The 19,003-nt window shown below is 42.3% G+C and overlaps 1 protein-coding gene across 8 annotated transcripts in view; it reads left to right on the top strand.

Annotated features, from left to right (window-relative positions):
• frmd4a (FERM domain containing 4A) overlaps window positions 1-19,003 on the top strand; it is a 55,553-nt gene that overhangs the window by 18,015 nt on the left and 18,535 nt on the right. For 6 of the 8 annotated variants that reach the window (XM_026311159.2, XM_026311167.2, XM_026311161.2 and 3 more), the window contains exons 2-9: window positions 4,611-4,676; window positions 8,774-8,868; window positions 10,550-10,642; window positions 13,617-13,701; window positions 15,579-15,635; window positions 16,497-16,519; window positions 18,697-18,780; window positions 18,883-18,948. In XM_026311159.2, coding sequence (XP_026166944.1) covers window positions 4,611-4,676; window positions 8,774-8,868; window positions 10,550-10,642; window positions 13,617-13,701; window positions 15,579-15,635; window positions 16,497-16,519; window positions 18,697-18,780; window positions 18,883-18,948 — 569 coding nt within the window. Of the gene's footprint in view, window positions 1-1,951; window positions 2,028-2,123; window positions 2,504-4,610; window positions 4,677-8,773; window positions 8,869-10,549; window positions 10,643-13,616; window positions 13,702-15,578; window positions 15,636-16,496; window positions 16,520-18,696; window positions 18,781-18,882; window positions 18,949-19,003 lie in introns of those variants that run through there. The other 2 variants (XM_026311163.2, XM_026311164.2) reach the window with 2 other exon arrangements.

The raw sequence follows: 19,003 nt of genomic DNA, 5'->3' as shown, positions 1-19,003 counted from the left end.
ACAGCGTGGGGTGTGTGTCAGTCCTGACAGCCTACCGCAGCGTCCCACAGTCAGGGTTAAAGAGATTCTCCATCTTGCTTCAATTAACTGCTCAGCACTGTTTATGTCACACTCCACCAACACAGGTTACCTTTTCCAGTGCAGACCATCCACGCTGTTTTCCTGCTTGACCCTAAAACCTGACTCTATTACCCACCACCTGTTAAATCCAGCTCACCCAACCACATCTTTCCCCTTTGGACCCTTATTCCATAAAAATACACCAGCTCGGCACCTCGTAACAACCACACCTTGGCCGAGAATGGCTCCAAAGCAAGAATGTGTCAGGGCCCGGGCCTGTCACACCTACAGGTGTTTCTCAACTTGTGTTTCTTTGTAGGTCACTGTAAGGTGACTGTAGGTAGGAAAGTTAAGGAGTATGATATACTAGAGTCTGTTGTTTGTTATTGTTCCTTCCTTCGTTCTGTTATTTTGTAAATCCTACCCCTCTCATTCAGCTTCTCTACCCCTATCTATTCCAAACAGGAACAATAATTCAGAAACTCTTGTAGTTTAAGTGTTCAGGATGTTCTTCTGCATTTTTTTATGCTATCATCTGTCTGTGTCAGTTTTATTCCCCTACTGCTTGTGTTGTCCCTTTCTCTCCCCCTGCTGCAATGCTCAAACAACAGGCCTCTTGTGACAGCAAACTGGGGAAGCAACCAATAAAGGGAGATATGAATTTGACCGAGAAGGAGGGATGGGTGTATATATTAAGGCCAAAAAAAAAAAAAGTCATCTGGAGATGTTTAAGTTGGACAGGCCAGTTTCCGGTGTCTGGAACAGGCCAAAAATATCCAGAAAAATCCAGCAGGAGGGGAAATGATGCACCTCCTCAGTCTCACGTGACCTTCCACATTCAGCAAACTAAGCTGAATTTGGGGCTGGCAGCAACAGAACTGTTAAGGCCAAGCACATTAAACGTTTGCAGAGAGAGTATCTCTAATGAATCATGAAGATTTAAGATTAGGAATTATCTGTCATGTTTCAAATAAGGTACAAGAGTCTTTGGCTCAGACAAACTATTTACAACAGAGGCTCTGAAAAGTTAACACAAATGGTCAAGTGTGTGCATAGCATATCCGATACACTTGCCCTCACAGTGTTTTTAATATGGAGGTGTTTTTAATATGGGGGATTACTCGTGTTGTAATATAAGAAATAAAAAAAGAGGAGCCTATATTTGCAGAATCATTCGAAGACTCTGCTGACAGTAGGTATGGGCTGGACCCTGCCAGCACACCTTAGTAGGACATCTATTTATGGTTCCAAAACCTGGACTGACTTTACTATGTTAACAATCTGTGGGTTCAACGGCTGCTGCTCCAGATGTGGAAGGTGAACACCAGCGTCCAATTTAGGTCACAGAAAAAAAGAGTCAATCCAAGGCTGCAGCGGACAGAAGGCCAAAAACCACTGAGGCAAACCAAACCTGAGAGCTAAAAGATTGATGTTGAAAAGTGCAGGCAGGATGTGACAAAGAGGGATAGGGAGGAAACATCTACTTTGCTGCAAAACAGTTACCAATCTACCCATTTTAGACTAAGGGACATCTATCGCAATGTTGCTGCCTGGTGCAGGTTTATAGCAGTATTTCAAAGTAATAAGTTAAATGAGGACACAGACATTTCTGAAGGAGCAGCTAATTTCATAGAGTCGTTAGACTGTGATTACTGCTCATTGTTACATTTTATTTTATTAATATTTACCAGCAGCTCTGCAGACTCCGGTGTCTGGGCTTGTAATCACGCACACACACACACGGGGTGGAGAGAGAGAGAGAGAGAGAGAGAGAGAGTGCAGTTTCTCATGGCTGTGGGCGTCTGCAGAAAATTTCCCCTCATCTCCACCTCTCCCCGCCCCCACATCTTGCCTCCATTATTCCCGTGTTTTCGAAGCAGCGCCGCTGATAGCGAGACCCGGAGCTCGCAGCCTGGAGTGGACGGGAGAGCGTTTCTTCCGGTCGTCCCCCTCGGTTCTGACCGATGGTACGGTCTCCTGCTGTCCGCGCACGTACACATACCGTTTGTGTACGGTGCCGGTAGCGAAAAGCAGGGCTTGTAGAGGGAGGGGTGGGTAGGTGGGAGTTGGTCGGCCGGGACTGCCCCCGTGAGAAGCTCCGTGCGCTCAGAAGCAGGGATGAGAGCTGACACCGGCCCGGCAACGTGCCACGGCCGCCGATAATTAGCACCGCGGTGTCCGTGGTTTGGACGGCGCGGGCATGAGCCCGAGCAGCTGCGTGGTGTTTGGAGGATACAGCTTCTAACTCATGGTCACTAACATGGATGCTGAGGCGCCTCCTCCCCTCGCTCGGCCGGGAAAAGGGATGTTTTCTGATGATCTTCTGACACCGACACGACTCGTTTCAGTCTGGGATTAATTGTCATTTCTTATTTATATTTGTCCCTTCCTCTGGGATCCGGGGTTCGTGGTGGAGCTAAGTAGACAGCGGTTTGTTTGCAAGGTAACTATAACTATGATGGTAACGTTACCGTGCGTCAGTGATGATGAAACACTGTGGGTTACACTGTGGCGCTGGACCCGGTGCGTTAGGCCTGAGGATCCAGATCCAGTTGAGTCCAGACCAGTAACGGGTCAGAAATGTCACAACATGAATTACACATGCTGTCAGACTTTTCCTGTGATATTATGCTGCTGCATACAGACAAGCTCAGAGTGATGCTGTAGATATGCTCTAAACTTTTCGATGGTGCTGCAGTATTTCCAGTTTTTAACCATATTTAATGAGAAGCTATTGACAGAAACTTTATTACATCTGGTTGATGGTGGATAGAATCTCAGTATCATGTGTCCAACTGCTCTGAGTGAATGTTATGACCCAAACCAATGAGGCAGAGCTGCTTCATTTTAACCTCCAGGTAGCAATTTGTTACCTTGACGTTAAGGCTCATACAATTCTCATTTGCCTCAAGCAGAGTGGAAGCGATAGTGTGTACTTGTGTGTTTGTGTACACACGGGCTGCATTGCAGTTCGTCGTGTACTGCAGTGTACCTGAGTAAAAGTAGTCCTGTCCTCTCATCAGTCCTGTTTTTTTAAACACAGCCAGAATCTCACAGCTGTTGTGTTGTGATAAAGCATCGTGTTTGCACCACTTACCTGCTGCTCAGCATTTAAAATCGGTGTATACAGTATAAACATGGAAAGTTTTGGAAAAGTAGTGTAAGTGGGAGATGAAAACAAGTAATGTAAGGTTGTGTGTGTGTGTGTGTGTGTGTGTGTGTGTGTGTGTGTGTGTGTGGCTATACAATGTACAAACAAGTGTAGGAGCGGGGACAGACTGGGAAAGTGAGGACCGTCAAAGAGGTTGTTTGAGGTGTTTTGGATGGAGGTTTTGGGCTAAGGTTAGAGTTAGGGAATGAGTTATGTCAGTGATTGTTCTCAGAGAAATAACTATTCAAACGTGTGTGTGTGTGCACCCAGTTTCAACCCTCAAACCACAGGAGATCAATGGTGAGTGGGAGGGTAAACCAACCTCTTCAAAGTAGCTAAAAACCACGCACACACACGCCCCAGTAGTCATTCAGCAGAGCTCATACGTGGATGAATGTGGACGTCTTTCTTTTTCTGGTATCTGCTGAAGTCTCACTTCCAAAATGCCACCTGTATACAAGCTGGCGTGAGTGGTGAGAAAGTGAGCATTTGTTATACCATGTCGTGGACATACCCACACTAAGCTGCAGGAACCTCATTGTAAAGCGTTGCAAACCATCAATGTTTTGGAGAAAGGTGTTTGTGAATGTTTTATAATGAGGATGTTTCTTCCCTTCCCTGCTTCTTCTTCCAACATTTCTTACCCTTCCACACAAACCCCCCTTCTTCATCGCCCAGATGTGAGGGAAGTGTGGGAGGAGCCACGAGGTGTTTGTGTTCCTCAGGGTCCCTACTTCCTGTAAAATAGCAGAGAAAACAGCAGCACACACTTGCATTGGATCATGCACTAATGTGCTGAAGACTCTTGGCACAGACTGTGCCTAAGTCTTCAAAATGTTTGACTTCTGACGTGAAATGTTTGGTCTAATTTGTGTGTGGTGCATACATTATTTCCCACATTTGACTGTTTAGTCATTGCACCTGCTGCAGTGTTTATGCCTGAACGTGGCAGACAGATAGTGCCTTTTTTTTGTCAGCTCTATTATATCTTGCATCAGCAGCACGAACAAACACCGGTGTGAACAATGTCAACAGGCAGCTTCTCTTTGTGATCACTGATGCATAATGAATTTCCTGCTTAAGGAGCAATGCTAGAAATGTCCGTGAGTAAGAGAGCAGCGCAGGACGTGGTCTCTGTTGGCCCATTGTTAGGCTAACCATGTTAAGACTTCACTACGATGCCACACAGACATGCTCTCCACATAGCATGTCTCTCATACTATTTACTGTAGGGATGCATCAGTTTCTTCTTTGAGTACATTTTTTGTTGGATGATTATTGGTGGAGACCTATACAAAAGTTTGCTATTGATCTGTATTGGTATAATGTGATACCTGTAATCAGTTTTTAAACATGCATATTAACAAGAGTCTGTGGCATTTTTTTCTCTGTTTTTCAGATGACGGAGGGGAGGCGATGTCAGGTCCACCTCCTGGACGACAGGAAGCTGGAGCTGCTTGTACAAGTGAGTCTGTCTTCCTCCAGGCCTCTCTCTTTGTTCAGCCCTCTTTCCTTGCTTAGCCTCATTTAATTTCTTTAGATCAAGGGATCAGTGATGTCTGGTGTCATAAGACGCTCAGTTACTGCTGACCAAGGGAAATTTAAGTCAGCAGTAGGTGACTCTGCACTTTCTTGATGCTCATCTGATCTCTCCACTCAAACTACACACTCCCCTTCTCCTTCACTGAAGGTTGATGACATTCATTTTGGTCATATAAGACTCTTCTGGTGGTTTGAGTTCAAAGATTTGTTAGATACTCTTCGCCAGCTCCTCCTGGTCTGACCATTACCTGATTCCACATCAAAGAGAAAAGACAAAAGAAGGTAATTGTCCTTTAACAGGACAAGAGGTGCAAGGAGAGAATGGAAAGACTGACACAGAAACACAGGTGGTTGAGAGGGATAGAGAAGTGGGAATGGAGAGAGAGGACTATAGAGGAGAGCTGAGGACTGGTCTGTCGACTTTCTGATTTGATTACTCTGCCAAAAGTGATGCTCTCAGTCAAGTTGGTACTTCTTTCAGCTCCACTCTGTGTCTCACTTCATCTCTCCGACTTTACACTCTTCATATTCCGTATTCCTTCATATTCCACTCTTCATATTCTTCATATTCTATCTTGTTTTCTCAGATCCTTTCTTATTCTTACCTGCATTTTCCTAGATCTACCTAAATTTCCAAATAGAATCGCAGCAGCTCTGTGTCTCGTGCAGCAATCCTTTCTCCTGCTCATTCATCAACCACTCGGTCATGCAAGAAAGGGAATAAAGAAATAGAAAGTTGAAGAAAACATAGCAGCAATCTGTGAGTCTGTAGTGAGTTTTACAGGTTTGTGAAGATACACTGTGTGAGAAGATCTGTTCATCACATAATGTAAACAATGGGAGCAGAAGGTATTTTTACAGTTTGGCAATTATATTAACAGGAGAGAAATCATGAGCAAAAGGCAGGAAGAGAGGATGTTGTTAACAAATCGCTGTCATATAAATCAGGATACTGGTGTGTTTCTTGCTCAGTCTCTTGCTCTCTGTCCTCACTTCTCTTTGTTGGGCGGATGTACGCTGAGCCAGTGACTTGTTAGTAGCACCACAGAGAATTTCAATGTTATTCTTAGTTTTCTGCTAAACTAAGAAGCAGTCAATCCTCTGCTCATTTGCAAAAAAGGATGATCCTAAAAAGGGATGATCATAATTCATAAGCAGTGAAAACAGTTGTGTGTTTACAATAATAGAGTATGACTCCAGTGTTACACACTTGGGCTATTTCATGATTTCACTGATCATTTAACAGAGCAGTGGCCAAGTCCGTCCTGTTGAGGTTTTTATTTCAGTTCCAGTTGCCATGCCAAGTGCACCACTCTGCTAGATTTTGAAAAGTTGTATCTCACTTCTGTCTCTGATTTAAAACACTGACCAGCTGCTTAATCCCAGAAGTGTCGTCCACCGTTTTCCCATTCCTCATCCCCTTCCTCCTACCTTTGATAGCAAGTTCTCTGTGGTTTGTTTATGGAGCAACACGTCATTGGCAGGAAACGGTGTGTCAGAAGGCCAACACACCTATGGACCAGTATGTAAAGATGGAAGCTATTCACGAAATACACCGCTGGGTGAAGAAATATCGTAATCCTATCACTAGTATTTCCTAAGACTACTGGTGTAGGGTAAAGAATGAAAAGGCTATTAAGGTTAAGTGTGTAACAGTTTTTCTTAAACACTGATTTTGTGTTATGATTGTACTTTTGACAAAACATTTCAGGGGTATTCTATTAGCTTTGCTTGAGCATAAGCCCGTATACAAACTCTGAGCTAAAATATTGTAACTTTAAGCAGATTTTTGTGGGGAAAAGAATGCAGTTAGTGAATGGCATGCAGATAGTGATTTATCAGAGTTGATTCCTTTGTTCACCATAAATCTGAACAATCCCAAAGGCAGGGAAGGGCACAACTTGCAGAGATTTGGCTGTGACTTAATGCCAGTCAGCCAAGTGAGCTACAATTGTGTGTTTGACACTTGTCTGTGGGCTCACTTCAGTCTCTTCCCTGTAATTCTTATGCTGTTAATTACCTGTGCTGCTAAGGAGGCACAGGCTAAATGTCTGTAGTTGAACTGCTTTCTAAACCAGCAGAAAATTTTACTGTCTGATAGACAGTGAGTACCTCTCTGTGCAGGTGTGTGTCTGCATTGCCTGGATTTGTCTAGAGTATGTATGTGCCATACCACTTACTATACTACCTGTCATTCACTGTCTGTATCACTGTTGGTATTTCCATGACATGATTACTCCTCTTTTAAGTATCTGTCATCCCACAGATACACTGTAATGTCAGGATGTGTGTTTGTGTGTGGAGGGGATGAGCAGTCATTTGAAATGAGATCTAAACTCAATTTTACTATCCATTGCAGCCATGTGATATTTAGAGTTCGCTTGGTATCCATAGCAATGTTGAGTCAAGAAGCTCTGTCAAACTTTAGACTGGCCCTTTCCTTGTCCGTTTTCAACTCCAGTCATGTCCCTGTAATGTTCAACAGTGTGTGTGGTGTATTTTATCTCCATATCATCTTACTGTCTGTGTCCACATGTCCCTGTCTCTTGCTTATTTTTTGTTTTGCACTGGTGGCGTGGATGTTGTTTAATTTATATTGTTGACTACCGTGTGGTAATGAGAGACCTCCACTTTATGTGCCTCACGCCGAACCAAAACATGTATTATTGTTAATACTATAACGATAGCCTGCTACCAGACCTAAAATTTCCACATCTTAAATCTTTGAGCACTTCAAAGAGGCCTCATGCTGCTGTTGTGAATAGCTGCTCTGCCATTTGGAGAAACAACAGAGCCAGTCAGAGTCTTGTGGATGGGAGCATTCAGATCAGTCAGATTAGGACATAAACAAAGTCACTCCTTACAATCATTACTAGTAATATATTCAATTACAAGCATTTGCACATGTAAAATGTTTGGGATATTTATTCTTTGCTAAGAGAGGTCAGTTTATGATTCTTACTCTATGTAAGCATTTAAAGGTAGCAGGGTGATGACAGAGGGACAGACACAGACTCGTGTAGCTCTGTTGCTCTGTCACTATCATATAGTATAAACATCAGATACGCAGGAATGTCAGCATCTGTTTGTATGTAATGTATGTTAACTTCCTTCCATACTTTCTCTATTGCTTCTGTTCTCTCCAGAGCTTTTCTGTGTAGCAGATTCAGTGTAGGTGTTGGGTTTATGTGAGATCTAGGTCATTGGAGATACATGTGTGTCTGTGTGCGCACACACACTTGCTTCTTGCCTGCATGACATCACCTACTTTTTAAATAGCTCTCAGTAGCGACTGTCACTGAAGTTATAGTTGTGTAGTTGGGAGATAGTACAGGACGATTCTTAAAAATGTGCACACTATAGCACTTAACTATAACTGTGGTGTGTGTGTGTGTGTGTGTGTAATGAAAATGAAAATGAAAATGTAGGCAATGAGGCACACCCATGGTTAACCTCAGGGTGGGACGTGCTGTTACTCAGGATGTCACAAACCAGTAGCATATGGCAGCGGTCCCCAGCCTCTGCTTGACTTTAAGATGCTCTGCATGCTCTGACCGTTATGATGAATGGAGCTTGTCTTCAAATACAGTACAGCCCGGACTGTATTCCACGATAATAACTAACTCTAGAGCTGGCCGACTGTGGCCTTCTCCCAGTGATACAGTGGTTCAGCCCAGAGCCATGACTCTGCAGTAGAGGTGTGGGTCAGAGAGGCAGAAAGGAGAGAGGGAGGGTACCTGCACTGTCAGCAACATCCATATACTCCATCCATCTTTCTCGCACTCTCTCGCTCATTTATGCCCTTTTTCTCTTGCTCTTATCCTCTTCTCCCCAGTGTTTGTCACAATGCTTAGTCATTGCAGTAAATCAGGAGCTTTTGGAATCCATAAAGCTCTACCACATGCATTTGTTCCAGTTATACTACAGTGTAATAAAGCCCTACACTTGTTCACATTTCAGTTTATAACTGATAAATAAAACTATGAGGAAAGCAATACTAATATTTCTGATTCCCTTCAGCCCAAGCTGATGGCTAAGGACTTGCTGGACCTCGTGGCCTCTCACTTCAACCTCAAGGAGAAGGAGTACTTTGGAATTGCATACATGGACGAAACGTAAGTCACATTCAAATATCAGCGCAGTTGAAAAGTACAGTGCACATGATGGCTCAGCAACGCAGGACTGTTTCTTCAGTCCACAGTCCACACAGTTACTTCTTGTTTTGCTGCACAGGTAACATGTGGGACATATACTAGAATCAAATGATAGGCACAGCCAGTACCGTATATTCCAGACTATAAATCTCACTGGAGTATAAGTGGCTTGTAGCAAAAACAGCTTAATTGAGCAGAAAAAAAAACATATAAGTCACATTTCGAATTATACTAATTATAGTCTACCCTACAGAGAACGTAGATCAGACATAACAACAAACAGAAGTGCATTATGATATTCATTGTGTGAAGTAACGTTAAACAACTGCACGAACATCAGGGAGAAGGTAAAGTGGTGTGTCCTCTCAGGTTGTCCAGACTGTGTCTCAGCTGCACACTTTATTACCTGCACTTGTGTTACACTAGGAGTTAGAGTTTAGTTCAAACATAATATTATCTTATTACTACATTAAAACTGTGTGCTCACCAACTGATCTTTCTAGCATTAGCAAAGTAATCTAAAACATTTAAAGGACAGAACATCAAATATTTAGGGTTAACCTGTGGAAGATGCTGTGCTCTGTACAAAATTGCCACTCCAGCTCCGGTTTCCAGTTTTAAATACGGCTTCAAAAGTCTTGCAGGAAAATGTGGCTGTTGATTTTGGCCAGTTCTTCTCCTGAAGGAATTTTCTGTGTGTATTTATAACTTAAAAAATAGATGTCCTGTTTTTGGTTTATACTTCTTTTTCACTAACGAATGAAAAGGCCGTTTTACAGCCACAGCTACAACCTTCTTTCTGGCTAACCAAAGAATTATGGTCATCACAAATATAACACCAAGCTACATGAGGTCCCATAGGTATGAAGGGCTGTGGCATCACAATGAAACAATGATTGTCCTGCGAAAGTGTCTCTCTACTGGAAGCTTGTTACAAGAACTTTGCTAGAAATGCAAAAATGACATTCAAATTAGTTTTAGTGTGTTTGGTGACCAAGAAAACCAGAAGCACCACAGCATGACAGCCCAGAACTATTCATGCAAACATACAAATGATTTACACACAGGCAAACATTGCCTCTGTGTCTGCCTTTGTGTCTCTTTTATGTTTCATTTCATGCACCCAGCAAAACTGGCCTCTGCTCTATGGCATTTACTTGGCTGTGACATATACTGTAGCCATTGTCAGTCCAGCACAACAATATCAGCTCTGCAGTCTTAGTCCCTCAGGGCTAATTCTGTGTTGTGTTGATTTGCTGCATGTGCCTGGGGAGAGTTGATGCCTCAGCTCTGATGGCTCAGTGGTCAAAGAGACTGTGTGGGAAGAAACGAGGCACAGAGACTGAAAGACGCAGACAGGAAGAGGGAGACTTTGAGAGAGATGTTGCTCAGTTGCTCAGGAGACCATGCAGGGTTACCAGTGTGACAAGCTGTCTATGCAGCTTTTCTCTCTGCTGGAGAGGGAGAGAGAAAAAAGTACAGAGGGCAATCGAACTGAGGGGAAACAGAAAGGAAGAAATGATAACTGGATAACAAAATGGAGAGGCTTAAGGAGGAAATGTTCAGTGTCAGTTTTTTTTTTTGTTTATTCCAATATCTCTGAATTAATCATACTGATTGTTTTATTGTTTTGTCATATCAGGGGCCATTTTAGTTGGCTGCAGTTGGACCGGAGGGTATTAGAGCATGAGTTTCCCAAGAAGTCTGGTCCCATTGTCCTCTACTTCTGTGTCAGGTGAGTTTGTCTGCAGGAACTAAAACGCATCCATTACCCACACCATGCTCTCTGAATGTGTGTGTGAGATAGACAGATGGAGAATATGTGTCTGTATATAGGTATTTGGTAATAGAAACAGATTAAGAAGGTCAGTTATGACTGGCCCCTATGAAATTGGTTTGACCCTGACGTTTAACTCCAGCCACGAGGCCTCTCAGCCAATAACAGCACTCTTACACCTCGTTAGGATGAGCTGCATACTCATCCTGAGCTGCATCATCAAATAGATTCATGGTGATTATAAATGAGCAAACTCCAACCAAGATGTGGAGAATGGATTCCAATTTCTGGTGAGCGTCAGTGCTGTGCATTTTTATGTAGAAGCAACTTAGAGTAGCTTCACTTGTCAGTGTAATGCTAAACAGGCTAGAAAATATTCTGGGATTGGACTAAACCTATGATGAGGCACATGCCCTTGTGGTGTGCTCATACTATTGCTGTTGTGGCTTTGGAGTCATCTCCTCAGTTAACAGACAGACCAGCAACAACTCCTGTTCTCACACGGTTATGAAATAACCCCACAGTCATACACTCCTCATTTAGCCCTTTGTGCAGCTTATACAGTATCCCTTCTCACATGTAAAACACATCTGACTCACACAGATGTGGTGTATATGTTACAGAAAAACAAAGAGCACATGTTTTGTCTGTTTCTGTTTGTCTGTGTGGGTGCTGTGTATTCAATAGGCTATTTAAAAATAAAAACTGACGTGATCTTTCTTAGACCCAAATAAAAATGCAGCTCCCTGCCCAAAAACATACTTCAGTGAGAGTCCTAAAAGATAAAGGCTTCATTAATGGCAATCAGGTATTCTCTGTCCCCAAATTATTTTTATAATGTCATACGTTCTCCAGGCACTGATCCTTGTTTAGCAACACACATAGTCAAATGACGCAAATTAACTTGACTAAACAATGATACTGAGTAGTTATTTCCAGTTGACATTTACAACACAGCAAAAGTAATGACATAATGAGGCAACTGCATATCAAAATCATAGCACATAGACCTATTGTTTACCCTGTTTAGCGAACAATGGCATGAGTGTATATTACAACAGTGAAAAGATGTGAGATAAGCATATATGGCTGGTGTTACTGTGGTTTTGCCATTTCCAACATTTTAGTTCAATTGATAAGTAAAATACCTGCATATGTGGTGGTGGGGGTGGTGGTGGTGGTGGTCGGGGGTGGTGGTGGTGGTTTTGGGGGGGGGGGGGGGGGGTCACTCACTCTCTGAATTCATAGTTGGGGGGGGGTCACTCACTCTCTGAATTCATAGTTGGGGGGGGGGGTCACTCACTCTCTGAATTCATAGTTGTAGTCATGAGATCAGAAGCCCAAGTTACTTCTAGTCATGTTTAGCCAGTTTGAGCCAATTTTTTAAATATAGATTTCATTAAAGATTTTATTTTTAATTCCATTTTAGTCAACTTATTTTTTGTCAACTCAACTGCGTGAGATTTTCATGACATCAGTTTCATCTAGTCTTCATCTTAGGGAGAAAGGTCACTTATGAATGTATTTTGTCACAGGTTCTCTTAACAGGGTTGAACACATGCACAGATAAACAGATTCAGGACTTTAATGGTGATGACAGCTCAAATGTCAGGCCTGAATCAATTATCAGTCTGAGCATATTGTTTTCATTAGCATGAGATAAAGGGTTTTTTGTGTGTGTGTGTTTATGTCTGGGTGCATGTGTGCAGGTGCATGCACATCATGTATCTTCATGCTTAGCCTATGTGGTGCTTGTGTGATGTGTGTGTTCACAATAAATTCTATGCAGATACCCACCTCCTGCAGATTCAGCGGGTGCCTTTTTGCATGCATGCTGCTGTTCTGGCAGCGTGTATGTCTCATCAACACTGTAGCTTTAATGAAATGTTCACACTAAATATTGACAAGGCTTTTCTCATTCTCTCTTGCAGCTCAATGGGTGATGTGATTTAACGCCCTTCGATATTGATCTTCCTACATTCGCTGTCATTCAATACATGCACACTCATATGCACACACATCGACACGTTCGTTCATGTTTGGTCATTGGCACATGTTTATCTCACATTATATACACAGTTAGAGGAATAGGTCATGTCATATACTGAAGATGTTTAATTCTGTGTGCGCACATGTGACTGCTACTACACATGGAGTGACCACCTAAAAATATGTTTTTCCATTGAGAGTATCTCTATTTTATAGCATTTTTTTGTGCCACGGAGAGGATCTAACAAAGAGTGCACCATCCTTGCTCCCCTCTGGCTCTGCATGCATTCATGAGCTAAATTTAGACCACATTATTATGTTAGTTCCCTGCTCACCGATCTGCCAGAAGTGGGTTACTATGCTTCTCTGCTGTATGTGACGGAGAGTGCGTGTGCGCGTTTGTGTGTGTGTGTCTGTGTGTGTGTGCGTGTGCGTGTGTGTGTGTATGTGTTAGGACTGTATGCGCATGTGGATTCACTGCACAGTGCTGATGATGCAGAGAGGCAGACAATGTCTGAAGTGCATCATGTGCACGTTCAGTTTGCAAGTGCGTGTGTGTGTGTGTTTGCACACATGGAATGGAGAGGACTGTGCATACACCCACAAACTAATCATGGATCATTGTCAGCCTCTGTGGTGAAAGAGGATTAATTTAAGGGCAAGCAGAAGGATGTTGGTACACAGTGTTAGCCTCTGGTAGAGTGTGCCCTCTTGTGGTCATTTCGGTCATTGTGATATTACTGTCACATCTGTACATAACATTACAATAACACACACACAATAAATGTGTACTTCGTTTTTGTTTCTAAAACAAATATATAACACCTCACTGATCTCCTTTTTTTTGATTTGCAGGATTTTTTTGTAGATCTTCAAGGTCAACTTATGGCAGTGTTGCCTTTGCTGCTGCACATATATTGAGGGTTTTCCTTCTATGTTTCAGGTTCTACATAGAGAGTATATCCTACCTGAAGGACAATGCCACTATTGAGCTGTTTTTTCTTAATGCCAAGTCTATCATCTATAAGGTAAATGATTCATTTGTTGCCATCCTGTATACTGTTTATACTGTTGACTTGTGATAAGGAAACATGTTGTTTAGACTGCAGGTGTGTGTAGTTTAGTTAAGACTTTTAGATTCTATGTCTGGGCTGAAATGCTGGGATTATTCTGTAGTATAATATAGTATCAGGCTGTATGTTGTTAGAAGCATGTCCCTTCAATAACCCATTTTTGGTTCTAAATGAGATGCTACAGAGGCCAGCTTGGACTCGGGTGATCCACACTTATTTGGTGAAGCAGAAAATATGAACCATTTGCGTCAGCTGTTACCCATCATGTTATGTGCTGCACCACATTCCAGCAACTAGCAAATAATTTGGCACATTTACTGCCATCTGTCAGTGCTGAAGCAAATTTAGTTAAATGTAAATTGAAATTAGGCCTTTAAATACACACTAACAGCAATGTGCCCTAAAGCCAAAAGCACATGGAAGTATTTTGGCAAGTATATATTTTGTACATTCGGTCATTGACATAAAATATCGAGCCAAAAAAATTCATTTGCATATTTCCCTTAGAGTGAGGTGAAAATGTATTCTTCAGTTAACCAGATTATGTAACCCCACAGTTACCATCTCATGTCTTTTTAATTAGACCTCTTTCTTCCTTTAAGCATAGATGCATTGTAGCCTGGTTAGTGTACAGTGCCAAGTATTTGTTAAGTCCAGAAGAGGGGGTGTGTAAACTGAAGGAAAATAACTGAGCAGGAATGTCCTTGTAGAAGATTGTGAGACTGCCATAAGACCATTTTCTTCTGTGCCAAAAGTGGTGGCATGTTTCATGAAAAGCAAACTCAAGCATACATTGTGAAGGTGTTGCTGTTAGAGATTCTCAGCTCAAGCACCATATACAAGTCTGTGTCTTACTGTAGTGTCCACTGAGAGTTGAATGACAGTGACTATGTGACCACCTGATCAGAGACCGGCTGTCCCACAAACAGGTCTTTTGTCCAGTCCTTTCAGCAGCTCTGTTAAAATGTCTTTGAAGAAGATACCTGAACCCTACCTGCTCATTTATCAGAAGTCACCCTGATAGGAACATCAGCTAAACATGAGTGCTCAATACAAATGATTTCCCTGTCAGCTCCAGTGACAGATGACCCTGATGACCCAGAGGTGGAGATGCAGAAAGAGAGCAAGAGAAGAAATATCACAAACTAGTGTGTTGTATGTGAACAGTAGATGCAACACAATAGATCAGAGTCTGCAGTAAGTGTTGGTGTGTGTCATGAGACACATGCAGCACAAAAACACAGTGTGACGATTTAAAGCCATGATGGGTGGTACACCCAGGGTGGGTTTGTTCTGTCTAGTGTTTCATCCTGGCTGTCTGATCTCCAAACCAATTAAGAGCTGGTTTGTAAAGGGAACATTCTTGGCATACTTGACCCGCCACTCACTGCTCACTAACTCCTTTCCTTCTCCCCCTCAGTGCACACATAGCATGGCCATGCACATGTTTAAGCACATGGTTGGTTAATGCTTAAGTGCATGGCACAAAAAACACTAATTATCATGCAGTTAAAGAAACAATTTGACTGCAGCCCTCACACAGACATTCAATCTTATGTGATTGCACAAATCTTCCTCCTTTCTTCTTCTTTTTCACCTTTGGAAAGTGTTCTGAGTAATCAGTAACCAGAGCATCCATCTATACCCTCAACCCCTAAACGTTCTGTAACAGGTCATGAAATTAGAGAAGGGAACAGGGAAAAATTCGCTGGGGGGGGGGGTGGGTAGTAGGAGGAAGATGAAAGGAACTTGACGCAGTGTGTGTTTTATTTACTTAATGCCAGCAGGAGAATATGTCATTCATGCTCCGGTCTTCTCTTTTCTTCTTGCAGGAGCTTATTGAGGTGGACAGTGAGGTTGTCTTCGAGTTGGCGTCCTACATTTTACAAGTAAGATAAAGTTAAACAGATAAAAAATTCAAACAGTTTTTTAGGTTTTCTTCCAAAATTTCTCCATCAGCCTGTGATCCTCATTGACAATGACATGAGTCACATTATCTAATACAGCAGTAATCAGTAAACTAATCTACAGTAATGCTAGGTGGTTTTAAATCCTAAAAACCTCAGCTATCTTTGTTTCAGGCAAATTTCAATTCAATTCAATTCAATTTTATTTGTATAGAGCCAAATCACAATACAAATCATCTCAAGGCACTTTACAAAAACTAAAAACCCAACAATTCCCTTATGAGCAAACACTTGGTGACAGTGGAGAGGAAAAAACTCCCTTTAACGGAACAAAAAACCTCCAGTAGAGCCAGGCTCTGTTTGGGCGGCCATCTGCCTCGACCGGTTGATAGTCGATAGAGGAGAGATATGTGATTTCTTGGCCACCAGATAAATTCTGTTAGTCAGTGCTAATGTAACACAGAGTTTATTTCACAAGTTTCTCCTCAGCTCCATCCCTCTTCTTTTTTCTAATCCTTTCTCAGAATAGGTCAGTCTATTAACTGTGATGCTGCAAGGTCATGTTACACACTCCCTGTAGATTGTCTATGTACGTGTATAGGTGTGTGTGTGTGTGTGTGCGTGCGTGCGTGCGTGCGTGTGTGTGTGCGTGTGTGTGTGTGCACCCTCTGTCCAGGTGCAGATGTACAGTATCAGGTATCTGTAGGCCTTCAGAGGTTTAATGTTTCTCACAGATTCCAGCACAACAGGCCTCACAGCATATTCATCTATGCAAACAGAACATAAACACACATTTGTGATCACTAATAAATGCATTGTCCTTTCTTCTCTCTTCCTCTCTAGGAGGCTAAAGGTGATTTCACCAGGTAAGTACATGAGTAACTTGTAATGATTGTGTGTAATGCGCATGTAAGAAAGTGTAGGTTATATTCATAATAATGGCTGAACGTGTTGCAGTGTACAGGTTTATTAAGGTTAATTAAACCCAGTCAGTTTAGACTCCAGCCACTTAGATACCAACAAGGAACATGTACAGGAAACATAAGTAGCTGTGCTCAGCAGCATAAATATACTCCTACACACCTGATTTTATAAAACTCAGATTGTTATTTAGATTTTATATTCGAATCCAAAAGAAAAACAGATGTCAAATCTACCACTTCTTTTTACCAATTTTTGTATCACATATTCTGTCTCAAGCAGCATGGTGGGTTAGTGGTTAGCACTGTTGCCTCACAGCAAGAAGGTTCCTGGTTTGAAACCCATCAGGGGCCTTTCTGTGTGGAGTCTGCATGTTCTCCCTGTGCTTGTGTGGGTTTTCTCCAGGTACTCTGGTTTCCTCCCACAGTCCAAAAACATGTATGTCAGGTTGATTGGTGACTCTAAATTGTCCATAGGAGTGAGTGTGAGTGTGTGAGGTTGTTTGTCTCTATGTGGCCCTGTGATGGACTGGTGACCTGTCCAGGGTGTACCCCTGCCTTTCACCCAGAGAGAGCTGGGATAGGCTCCAGCAGATCCCTGTGACCCTGGTTAGGAATAAGGGGGTATAGATGATGGATGGAGAGGCACAGACAGAGGGACACTAAACATGATATCAGTGGTCTGTCTGTTTCTTTGCTCCCCTGGGTCATGACGTGCATCGTTGAGAACTATCTTTGTTTCTGAGCTTTGACAACTTCAGTTAAAAAAAAATGTCATAATACATTTGAACCTTGAACTTTCCAATCTTGTACACTTTTTATGTGACATCTCCCCTACATATGGCTCTACATCTGCATGGTGCTGTGCTTAATGTGTGTCACCCCTCATCCTCTCATCTCTTTGTTGTAGCTCAGCTAACACAGTACAGCACCCATCACCTCTGACCTCATTTCCGCCGGTGAATGCAGTAAATAAACACAATATCCTGCAGAGGACTGGAATGTGACACACTGTGGAGACATTCCTTTCACCCTCCGACACCAACACCTCCCATCTCTAAAAGCTCTGTGGACTGTTCCGTTAAATAGCTTTTTGTTACCATACACTGTATTCCTTATTATGCTTCACAACAGTTCAACAACTTCACAACAGTTCTCACTGTTGCTCTAAAAATACACATTATGACTAATTTATTGAGTCATTGGATACTACTTTCCTAAAATGTGAAATAATTTGCCTTTGTAAAATACCGACCATTTTCCTTGACTAATTTTCTTGATGAAATAAGCTCTATGAGTGTGTCTGGTTTCAGTGTTTTTTAATCATAACTTGATTGAATCAAGCAGTGGAAACAAGTCGATGCCATGGTGCATCCAGTGTATTTGTTCAAACTGAGCTCTCGCCTGAACTTTCTTCATGTAAAATGCAGCTGCATATACCTAATGATTAGTTACTTGAATGGATAGCAACCAAATTAACACACAGCTGCAGTCACACGAAGAAGAAGAGGGCAGGGTAGATGGGGATGGATCCCTTCCAGGACTTTAGCTCATAGTCTGTCATGTTCTCAGGGCTTTCCCCAATCCTCTGGGGCCTTGGTGAAGGCTGTGGAGAGGATCGGGGATTAGAGTATAGTAAGACCTCCAGCCACTGAAGGTCTGAAATCTGAATTTGGGGCCAAATCTCTTTAGCTCTCTGCATGCACGCTTTCCTCTTTGTCTCATTTACTTTGTATTTGGCTTTATCTTTTCCTTCTCTATACCTGCTGTTAGCTCCTTTTATCTTTCTCTACTGCCCCGTTTGCTTTCCTCTCTTTCCAACACTCTGCAGATGTTCAGAGATAGGCAGCACCCAGTGTCTGAAATAAAGTTAATTTAGGCCATTGCCATTTACTCCTTCTAAGCATTGTTCTTTTCCACAGTTCACGTTCATTTATAAGACAGCTCTGGGAAATATTGGGTTTTGCTTTAAATTGTTACACTAAATATTTTAAGTGCTCTCTTTCTACAGTTCAGTGATATGTGCATAGTCAGCTTTTGCCTTAACCTGTTGAGCCTGCTGCTGAAAATGATTGTTCTTGCAGACGTAGTGTTAACCATGTCTTATGGTTTCTCCCTCCCAGTAATGATGCAACTAGGTCTGACCTGAAAAAGCTGCCTGCTCTGCCAACCCAAGCCCTAAAGGAGCACCCATCTCTGGCCTACTGGTGAGAGACCAGTTGATTATCCAGAAAATCAGCAGGAACACTGCACAATCACTCCTTTTCTTAATAATTGCCTGTTTTTCTCTTTATTGTGTTCTCATACAGTGAAGACCGGGTCATAGAACATTACAAGAAGCTCAGTGGGCAGTCCAGAGGACAAGCCATTGTAAAGTAAGTGTGTGTGTGTCTCTGGTTATGTTTGTTCATTGTATGGATGGTGTTGTTC

This window comes from Mastacembelus armatus, chromosome 6, assembly GCF_900324485.2.
Source record: "Mastacembelus armatus chromosome 6, fMasArm1.2, whole genome shotgun sequence".
Classification (NCBI taxonomy): Eukaryota; Metazoa; Chordata; class Actinopteri; order Synbranchiformes; family Mastacembelidae; genus Mastacembelus; species Mastacembelus armatus.
Note: the sequence above shows the minus strand (reverse complement) of the source record. Positions and strands in the feature narration are given on the sequence as shown.